Source organism: Atta cephalotes (genome assembly GCF_000143395.1).
Source record: "Atta cephalotes unplaced genomic scaffold scaffold00020, whole genome shotgun sequence".
NCBI lineage: Eukaryota > Metazoa > Arthropoda > Insecta > Hymenoptera > Formicidae > Atta > Atta cephalotes.
In genome coordinates, this window is record NW_012130084.1 from 438,202 (window position 1) to 449,757 (window position 11,556).

At 37.0% G+C, this 11,556-nt stretch overlaps 1 protein-coding gene across 1 annotated transcript in view; it reads left to right on the forward strand.

The window, feature by feature from the left end:
• Window positions 1-959: 959 nt before the first annotated feature.
• Window positions 960-11,556, forward strand: part of LOC105619227 (serine/threonine-protein kinase tousled-like 2) — a 49,735-nt gene continuing 39,138 nt past the window's right edge. The window contains exons 1-2 of the mRNA XM_012200751.1: window positions 960-990; window positions 8,340-8,425. Of these exons, the coding sequence (XP_012056141.1) occupies window positions 960-990; window positions 8,340-8,425 (117 nt within the window). The remainder of the gene's footprint in view (window positions 991-8,339; window positions 8,426-11,556) is intronic.

Below are 11,556 nucleotides of genomic sequence, written 5' to 3' on the forward strand. Positions count from 1 at the left end.
GTGCAATTAAGTGCAAATTTATCCTTTTTTCATTGATAATAAATAATTTAATCCTTTTTAAGGTTATGAGGTTATCACAACAATAAGGAATATGTAATTAAATTATTTATTAACATTAAAGATATGTGAATTAATTTACATTCAATTGAACAGGCGTTACACTAGTTTTTCCAGTGAAAAACGCTAATAGTCGATTATTGGCCTCACATTCGACTGTGGTAAATTTTTTACGGCTTCAGGCTTAAAAAGCTTAAGTTTTATGCCTTAAATCTCATTATAGGCGCCGCTTAAACAAACCAATCAAATTAAAAGCCTATTTTCTAGTTGCATAGGCATAGTTATAAGATACTCATCATAATCGAAAATGAGAAGAATATTCGATTGCGATTGATCAAATCTTACAACTACATTTACAATTACGTTTACTAAATTATAGAATAGGTTTAAAAAATTTTACAACAGTTGCAAAGCTGCTTTCTCTGCCGAACGCAGCCAATAATAACGATCGAGCAAGTTTGCGATTCGCCTGATCGGAAAAACGGCTCATAAAAAACAAAAGGAACGCAATGTTCCTGGCGGTTCTATAGACGCGCGTGATTGTACTGTTACAGAAAGGAAATCCTCGCGTACCGTTGCCGGAAGTGGCTCACCGGGTGGCCGGGTGTTGATCGGAAGTGCGCGAAAACCTTACGGATGGTCTTCGCGGTGCGGCCCACCCGGTACATCGGCGATCGAGAGAGTGTAGTGTGAGATCAATAATGAGACAGGTGCTCTCATTGGTGTAAAGCGATGCGGCGGAGCTGAGAGTTTTGTCGGGCGGCACTAGGGCTCATGAAAAGTGTATCCGGCGCGCGTAACGACGTCGTCGCCGTCAAGGACCAACGTGCCGCGAGACATTCGAGCGAGTTGGATCAGTGTAATTATAATGTAGTGCCAACTCTGCAGATGGATAAACAGGGATGACTGATAATTGCTGGAACTCTGGTGGTGGTAAGTGTTTTTTAATCGACATTGCACATTTTCTCTTGCAACTCGCTCGTTCGCTCTTTTTTTTAAATTCTTTCATCAATCCCTTGGGCAAATTAACGAAAACATCGAGCGAATTGGTTGAGATCCTCTCCCCGAGACGAAAATGGGATATTCCTGTTTTCTCGCTTTAGGAGAATTTCGGGACGCCCGGTGTATGAAAATACGGATGTTATTTCGGTCTTATAATACACGAGATTAGATAAGTAACGCGAGGATAAATCAACCGAGGAGCGGACACACCATCGGTTGGCAGCTCAATTACGTTTATGTATATGTATATTACGAGATGCGAACGCTGATGGTGCCACTTCGACAAACGCAAAAATTTATTTTCCAACATAGTTAAGCCGTATATATAAATGTATTGGTAGTAATTTTTTATTCACCTTGTGCATAAAAATACTCTCGAGATACGAAAATAGCCTTGAAAACGTTGTAGGCGATAGGCAAACTGTTTTGAAATCTTTCGTTATGTGTTGAAAATATCAAAGACGATAACGTATTCCTCGCGAGTGATTTCGCTGATTTCGCATGATCACAAAGTTGCAAAATGATTATCTCAGAAAGTTTACCGTCTTATTATTTTCAGTTGCTCGCTTGATATTGTTTCGCCCGAGAGAACTCTGTTCTGTAAACTCTTCATCGTGTCGATCTTTCAACATTCACTGAGATATTATATTGAAGATCTCAGTTGACCCCTGTTCGATCACGCTATCTTAAGAGTATCTTCTAAACAATTGTTGAGTTTATTCAAGAGAGAATTCATAACCGACGAAATTGGCATCGCATACTTTTACATTATTTTTAATATTTTAAGTATTGAATTATCTTTTTCCATTTAATCGTCTATCACGAACTCTAGAACTCTATTAATTATATCAAAATTTTGACAATAAGATGCCAACTTCATGGAAGTTAATGATGTCCATAGATTAACTTTAATTTCAGTTTACTTTTTGTCCTTTTTTTAATTTACAGAATTAGAAAAAAAGGTAAAATGTAAATTAAATCGAGATTAAAATTAATTTACATTGATAGAAACAGGCATAAATCCAGTTTGCCATTTTATTTAGCTGAGTGTCCAAAAGGGAGAGCTTTTTCTCCTGTGAGAATAATAGCGAATTCAGTCACTTGCATTACCTACACTAGATTAGTGCATACTAAATTAATACATGTTACATGAAATTAGCAAAGTTAAATATACACTGAAAAAAATGTACTAAAGTTTAGTAATATATTTTAATAAACGTATTAAATTTTAATAAATGTTGTTTGAATAGTACTAATTCAATATTTACTAGATGTAAACATATATTTATTTGTATACAAGAATTAATTGGACTACCATTTTTTTATTGAAATATTTATTTATTTATATTTATTTATACATAAACATTTAATTAATATTATTTTTAAAAATATTGAAATTTAATAATTTTTTTATCAATGTAAAAGCATATAAATATTTTAAACGATTAAATAATGCGATATAATTGCGTTAATTAACAGAATATATTATTTTCATTGTCCAAGTTGATTATATTATACTACTACATTTAAATGCTTTATAGATATTTTCATTGTTCTTTTATTTATTTAAATATAAAGCAGCTTTTTTAATGTACTAATCCAGTGTAGCGAGTGACCGATTTCATCATAAAATCCCCACTAATTGTAGATCTTGGGTGCTTTCCATTTAGAGACATAACGACACAAGTCAATATAAATGTTCTGTCCTTCTTTGTATTTCACGTAATAAAGACAGAACGATATTTGTGTCACTAAATGAAAGACACCCCTTATAAACCACGTGACAACTCTGAACATTTCGACTAATACCTTCCGTTTTATTGCGTTTTATAACGTTAACCGACTAATATCTTCCGTTTTATCGCAAAGGGAAAATGCGGAGAATGGAGAGTACATTGTATCGACGTACAAGAGAATACAAGAGAATAAAAATATTGAATATTGAAAACAATGTATTTAATTCTTACAGCATACTCGCTTACGCAGGAATGCGATGATTATCGTGAAGTATGCGAACCGCGTTGCGCAAGTTGTACTCGCGCATTCATTGATCAAATACGATAGGTTTTCTCGTTTTTGTCACAACGAGAAACGTGATAGCGGCTAAGCGGAATAAATAGATTTTTCCGAAATCATATTAATTAGTCATCCCTCAAATGTCGCCAGTTATGGAGAGAAGCACCGATAAAATTCGTGTTACTCTCAACAATCTCTGTCGCGTTTCCAGTATTGTCCGGCAAACAACAAGTGGATCGGTTCTCGACAGCATCGCGACAGCATGCCATTGAAGATGATCGTGTGGCACACTTTTTCGAAGGATGCAGAAGTTTCGGCTGATGGACGCGCGAGTAATGCATTCGCCGTGTAGGTAGAATCACCGTTCGCGAAATATCCTGAGCAACGTCTCACATTGTTGCTAGCGCCTCGCTTTCTCCGCGCCTTTTGTAGAACGAATGAAATTCCAACCATTGCCAGTCGTGACACTTCTCCGATGTAAACGTCGCACGCGAAGCTGAAGATGCCGGTTGTTCGCTCGCAAAGGTAGCGAGGCCGACGGATAAAAAGTTTTTTACGTCAGTTAGGATAATCTGCGCGTGTACGTTAATCCCTCCAGATCTGATTTTATTAGAACCAAAAATGTTAACAAAATGTTTTTTTATTTGATTTAAGCACTTTAAATAAATAATTCATATTAAATAATTAATTTTTTTTTTCAAATTTTGATTTTCTATTTTTTCACGTATATATTATGTACATTTGATCTCGATAGAATGAAATAATTTCAACGGATAAATGTCGACAAATTTGGTGTACATTAAAATCTACACAGATTCTGAAGGGATTGAATCGACAGTAAAGTTTCCATTCTATATTCTTAACGACTCTAATTTAACACTATATAATTACATTGTCAACACTATATAATTACGTTGCGTAGGTTTCGTACATGATAAAAAAAGCTGGGTAGAAGACAATGTATAACGATATATGTATGACGTTACTGTCATTAAGAGCTACAGAATAGGGGCCTCTTTAAATACTTTTAATGCGACGAAATCGAATATTCTCGGATTCGTCGCGCGACGTTACACGCCGTGTCGTAAAAGTCGCGCATTGTTTTCGATTGCACAATTAAAACTTGCGCCTCGGCGAACCGCGTTTGTCTATCTTCTTACTCGGCGAGTACGTTCGCCTATCCCAGGCACTACGAATAAAATAGCCTTGCCCCCGTTTTACATGAAAATTGTGGCCGACGACGAGTTCAATGACTGCGCTACTGCACTCGCGCGAGCGAGCGCGGCTTCGCGCGTTCACCCGCTCGGATTTATTCAACGGCCAGATGCGTTCCGAGCTGTCCATAGTGGGTCCGAAGTGGCTTTAATTGTCGCATACCGCGACATATGATCAATTATCCCATCACTTTCTCACTTCTCCCGTCGAATCCAAAGTCCGAACGCGCGGCGCCATTATTACCTGCGATCCGATCGCGATCGCGGAATGGAAAAAGATCGTTAAACATCCAACGAACAAAACAACGTTGCGCCGTTTGGTAACGCGCAACGGCCGGTCACGCATCGTGAACGTGTATAATGTCTTTAACGGATTGCAGTGATTCTCGAAAGTAACGGCGAGCAGTGCGACTCATTCACTCGTATACGTGTTGATAACAGAAGAGAGAGGGACGATCCTTGTTAAACCAATTTATGAAAATTGAAGCTCGTACTCTGATAAGAAAACCTTTCTGGTTGAAAACGAACTAGAAGATTCTGATCGTATCAATCAGAATTCTGGTCTTATCTCAACTACTTTGAAAAAGAATTTAATAAATTGTAATAAATATTTGTTTGAATAGTACTAATTAAATATTTACCAAATGTAAACATATGTTTATTTGATATAAAAAGAAGTAACTATCACTTTTTTATTGAATAAATATTTATTTTATACTAAAAAGAAATATGTATTAAGAGTAATTTTTTTGCTGTACGTTGAGAAACTCATTTAGTTGAATCAATTGATTTTTTTGGATAAACAAGTTCATCAGATCAATGTTTATCAGAAACAAGAAAAATGTTGCAATAATCAAATGTTTTGCTTAAACTAAATTGTTTTATTGCATCAAAGGATTTTGTTTGTCAACTAAATAAATGAGTTTTTCAAATGATTTAACCAAAAAATTCTGATCACATTCATCATAATTCTGATAATCTGAATTAAAATTATAATGGATTTAGCTAGAAAATCCTGATTCATCCATTTTCAACCAGAATTCCATTTAAAGCAATCAGACTCTCTTTTTCCTAGTGTACGATATACGTAAGTAAATCTTTTTGTTTGGCTGGCATGCGTATCGTTTCGCGAACTAGTGAATTTATGGAGATCTGTTATTGAAGATTTCATTTGTAAATATAAAAAAAAACGTACCGCTCACCGTGGACTTAGACGGGTTTAAATTCAAACGATAATTTTTTTCTGGGAAACTACGTCCCGCCGGTAGTTAACTAACCCTAGGGTGATTCTTTTCTCAGACAGTAGTTTTCATCCATAACGTGAATAATAAAGATGGAAAGGCACGCAACGCACGTAAACGTGTACTTTGTGTAACGCGCAAATTATTTCTGTCCGCAGTTGATTCGACTAATTTTACGAAACGGTCTCCAAGTCGCACAATAGAATGTGGTTTATTCGCGGAGAGGATCGATGGGCAAGTTAAATCCAATCCGTTTGATCGAAATAGATAATACTTCAGCATAACGCGACTTCGTAAAACACTAATTATAGCACTCGGATTGCGCCGTTTATGACCCGTGGGATGTCCAGTTTATTGCGCGCGCGGTAATCATCAGCGGCTTCGGTAACATCGCATTTACGATCGAGGATGTTGTCAGTGGGCGTTGAATACCATTGTCGAAGCGTCTGGTAATTACAATCCCGAAGTTGACGTTCCTATCCGAATTTTCTACTTGGGAGAATTCGGATAGGAATAACGGTTCGTCGAGGACAAGCGTTCTCACTTTCCCCGCATTTTTCCTCGCTCGGATTCGTCCAAGGATAAATCTTTTGCGATGCAATTCGTTTTTGAAGTTTCTTACAAATCCACGCAAAGGAAGCATCGGCGCGTCTAAGTATTCGTTAGCACTTGGAGATGCTTCGCGGAAAAGGACGGTTCTGCTGAAGCATCTAAAAGATTTAGCTAAAATACAGATCTGAAAATAATTTTGTTCAAAATAATTATGTGAAACGCTCAAACTTGTTGCTAGGATATTTGCATCGAGCATTGCTCGAATTTTCTATCCTGTTAACCCAGCGTCATTATGATGCTAAACTATTACACGGACGTTGAGGTGAATCATGATAACCCGAATATTTTTTTGATCTATTCTCACAATGTCAACAATTTTAGAAAGTCTTAGCTCTAGCACAGGGCGGTTAGTTAAAATCTATGAAGTATGTAAGAAAATATAGATGTTAAAAATGTCTCGGGTCATTATGACTTAGTCACAATGGTGTGACACCGGGTTAAATGTCAAAGGTACAATAAATTTAATTTCTTAGATAGAGATAAATCACATTTTATTTGTACACTTAAATCTATAAATATAATGTCAAATTTCATCTAACGTGAGTCGCCACTGCTCCTACTAAATATATCATATTTTGGTAAAATCATAACACGATATGTGTCAAATATAACCATTGTTTTAATATAAAATAACGATATAATTGAGTAGGAGCAAATGGCGATTCACGTTAAGTTAAATTTGACACTATATTTTACAGTGTATCATTCATGTCAAGGTGTAAATCAATCCATTTCTATAGTTAGTTTCGAAGCAATCAACGTCCATATTAATGCACCTAGTAAATAATAAATTAAATCTGAATCAAATTTAATATATTGTCTTGAGTTGAATAGTTTAAACTCTATTGTTTTAATTAAATTAACAACATGTTAAATGGGAGCCATGGCGATCTATAGAAATGATTAAAACTAATTCAAATTGATATTGAGTATATGATTTTAATAGTGTACACAATTATTTTGATCGTCCAAAATCATTTTTAGATCTGTATCTAGTTAAATTTTTAGATATTTTAGCAAAATCATTTTTTCATCATTGAATAATTTTGTCCTTCAGTCCCTATTTTGGAACTCTTAATGAGAATCAGTGTCAGTTATATTTGTCATTTCACACAAAAAAAATTTACTAATATTTTTTCAAATAATACTTTATAGTAAATAAATATTAACTTAATAAAAAAAAGACAATTAAATTCAATCAAATTAACTTTCCAGCACCACTTTGTGTCTTTTAAGGCAATATCATGTTTTCTCAATTCTTATTCAGATTTCAATAAAAAATTAATAAAATGCGGTTTAGTTTTTATTACAAAAACTTATTGTATAAAGTTGTTCACAACAAGATTTTTTTCTGATTTTTATGTAGTCCGGAATCATAAAAAAATATATGCTGTTTTCTTCAATGGCCCAGAGAAAACAATGATCGAAAAATATCGGAAAGGTTAATAGTTTATGTATCAAATAAATATATGTATACTGTATAATAAATATATGTATATTTAGCAAATATTTATATTTACTTAAAACTATTCTAGTACTTATTAAAATTTATTCTTGCTCAGTGCAGCTTTTTTACCAGGTATAAAACCTGCATAACAATGTAACGACGTCAACACTTGTCGTTAAGAGTATGGAATAGGAACCTTATTCTTGAAAAAAATATCGCATACGAAAATAGAAAAATATATAATATATGTGACATATATTAAAGTAACCTTGTACATTTTTATATTTACGATTTTATATTTTTCAAGAAAACGGCCTTTGATCTTCACATATGCGAACAATAGGAAAATCGTGGTAAATTGCAACGCACAAATATCATCTTCTGCGAATACTTTGGCGCGTAATAGCATTATCTGGCATTTAATATCAGCTCTATCCGGCAACTTTTGCGATAGCTCGTTTCTCTTTACGTTTTTTCCGCACGGCTAATCCTTGCTTAATCTTTTTCTTTCCTTTTCTCGTTCTCTTCGCCTCGTCTTCATTTCTTTTATTCTGATATATCGCGTCGATTTCGCCATCAGATCAGTCGAAAAGATCAGATCTCAGAGCACATCGATCCGTATGTTATCGACTCTTATAGAGATCGTCGATACGTTTCTCGATTCTTATCGCAGATTCTTCGTTTCTTTTGCCACCGAAACGTCACGGGCGAAAAGGTCGAAGTGTAATTCGCTGTGACTTGTTGTTGCAGGCGCTGGCGTCAAGATGGAGCACTTTCAGGCCACCCTGGACCCAAGGAAGCAGGAGTTGTTGGAGGCCCGCTTTCTCGGAGCGAGGGTGAGCTGCCTATAGCACGCACACGCGATTCTTTCTCTTCTATTCTCTCTTATCCCGTACAAAGATATTCTTCTTTGTCATTTTAAGAATGTCGAGGAGAGAAAAACTCAACATTGTGTAAAATAATGATGTTAGGCGATGACGAATCGTTCGCCTGACGACACTCGCCTAGCAGATTATCGCACAGCTTATTGATACACTATCGACTTTATCGACTTCGTACCGCTGAAACGAGTAATTAACTCGTGAGGCACGTGATCGCAGTAGTTGCCGTATGTCGGCGCGAAGCGACTTGCATTTCGTCCGCAAATTTTCCACTTATCGCTTTATCACGTGCTCGGGAGCGCGTCAACGTACATCACCAGAGTCGACCTTTATCTCATGACGAAACCGCGACGTTCTAATTGTCACGCACGTCGCCGCAACATGATTGTTCTCGTTCTCTCCATCACACCTGAGCTTTCTGCCGGTCCTTAATATCGGCGACAACGACGGGAGCGCTAGAGATCGGCTGCAGCTCGATCCTCTGATAAAATCCAACGATTATTATTATGTCATTGGCATAGAGCCAATAAATGTTGGAGTCAGGTCCGGCAGGTATTCATTAAGGAATGAAACGAGTCGCACGCGTAATAAAAGGAGATGTTCGTCCGAGATTTTATGAATCGACGTTCGCGTTATGCCGCTTCATGACATCGTCATTAATTGTTTTTCTTCTTTTTTTTTTTATGATCTATCGATAGACATCCAGGTGTGAACGCGGCACAAGTTCCATGAGTATCTCTTATCTTGAGTAACTATGCAACACAATAACGCTAAAGTAATTTTGTAACTGTAGACACACGATGGAAACTACCGTTACTTTCTCTAAAAAGAAAAGTATCGAAATACGATATAATAAAGTAAGTAGATTCAAAGTCGATATTAAAATGCGGGCAACGCAAACCAGAATCGATATTTCGACGCGTAAACATTTCTTTTGTGCAAACAACGGAAAATAATTGAATGCGAAAGAGTAATTGTACGGTTTGATGATAACCAAAATGAACGATCGGTACGTTCAAAGCAAAATTTTGTTTGAATAAAAGAATTGTTTTACGCGCGGGGCAACATTGTTCTAGCACGTGTCGGTCATGTAACGCTTACATCAATATTTGCATTAATAACAATATTTTACGTTATATTTCGATAACGTAATGTGTAAACGAACCGTTAAATTTAAGCATATCTGGTCGTGATTAATTTATAACTGTACAATATCGCGCGCGAAGAATCGATATGATCACATATCACGATTCTAGTTCTTTTATACCGGAGACGATTCATTTCATGAGTACACGTCGATTCTATTTTCGGCAAATTATGACATCACGATATATAGAGAGTGTCCCGAACAAGGCTTTAACGTAAGAGATTCGCGTAGTTTCGTAGTGATTGTAATTCTGCGTTAAATTAACATGATACTCTCTAAACTTTTAGAGTGAATTGTTACTCCGAAAAGTGAAATCTCACTCTTAAAGATTGAAAATTGAGCCACTTTTTTTTCAAGACTAGCTCAATTTTCATTCTTTACAGTGAGGAGTTTCCACTCCAAGGAATTTAGAGAGTATAATTAAAACATTTTTTCGATGCCATTTCAAGAATATAGAGCTCGTTTCTTCCAAATTTTTTTATCGTCCCAAGTCACATTGCATACTCGGCATAAAAGAAACTTAATCGTTTAATATATTATTTACAGCGACCCGCCTATATCGATCGTACTTACATTTATTCAGACATTTAGTATCCGCGTTTCTCGATGACGTAACGCCGACAAAGAGTATCGACGAGCGGGTGTCATCCCCGCGGAGAGACGGGAGGGAATCAACTGTCTGTATAGCTAATACAGTACAGTTAATACAGTTAAGACGACATTATTAAACATGGTAGTATACTCATTTGGTATAATATGTCCATTTTTGAAATGGACGCCAGGTACGATCGTCGATTGGCTCTTATTCTGGATTTCTAAATCAGCCATATCACTTGAAGAAAATTGCAATAATATTCGGTGTCCCAGAAATGGAATCGATGGAATTGATGGGTTAAGCATGTATATAACAATTGGTAGAATAATATATACATAGCTATAGTGGAACGTTCACAGATATGCGGTATGTCTATATTATCGGCTCTGAAAGATGAAGAACAAGAGAAAAAGAAAAAGAGAAGGGAGGGGGGAGAGAGAATCGAAATTATATATTAAAGGGTAAAGTATAAGATCAGATCTTTTATGTGCAATACCTTGTATACATTTAACAAACCAACCAACCAACCAACCATCCAATCAACCAACCAACCAATTGACCAACCGATTAACAGACCGACCAACAGACAGACAGATTGGCGACGTTGCCGGGTTACTCGCATTTGCGTATATGGTCCGCGCGCGAAGTAGTAACACATGCATTTTGCATCCGTCACAACTTCGCGTTATGTCGCCCGCATCGAAGGAGAGAGGGGAGGGGGGGAGCAATCGGTCATTTTATTATCGTTGCATCGCATCCGAAGAGCGATGCGGTCGCACGAAAAGGTGTGGCCAATCGCGGTACGCCGTGCGATCGGTCCGCGTGCTATCGGAAACATAGCGGCCTGGGGTCGTGCGCGACGACGTCACGTGGCGCTCTCACTTAGAGCACGGCAGTCAAGTGCGCGAGCTCGACGCTCTCGCGCGCCCGCCGAGCCGCGAGAGTGACGGAGAGGCTGAGGAAGAAGGGGTGTGCTTAAGGGTGCTCTCACATATTCGCCGACGTCACGGCCGGTACTCTCTTTTCTTTCTCTAGGTCTGCATCTTTATTTCTAAAGTTACTATAGATATATCAAATGTATACCTATTCTCACTGTAAGTTCCAAAAGTGTATATATTAGTTTAGGGCGGTATTCATACTCTATTCTTATTTCGAGATTGTTTTAAGTAATATCTTAAGACTCTAATACGGCCCTCTGATTGGTTCGTAACTTCTTGAGACTGTACTTAAGACGGTCTTGCATATAAGATCTGAATACCGGTCTTAGCCACAGAAAACAGACCTTTATCTCTCTCTCTCTCTTTTTCTCTCGCGCGCGCACGCACACACACACGCGCACGCACG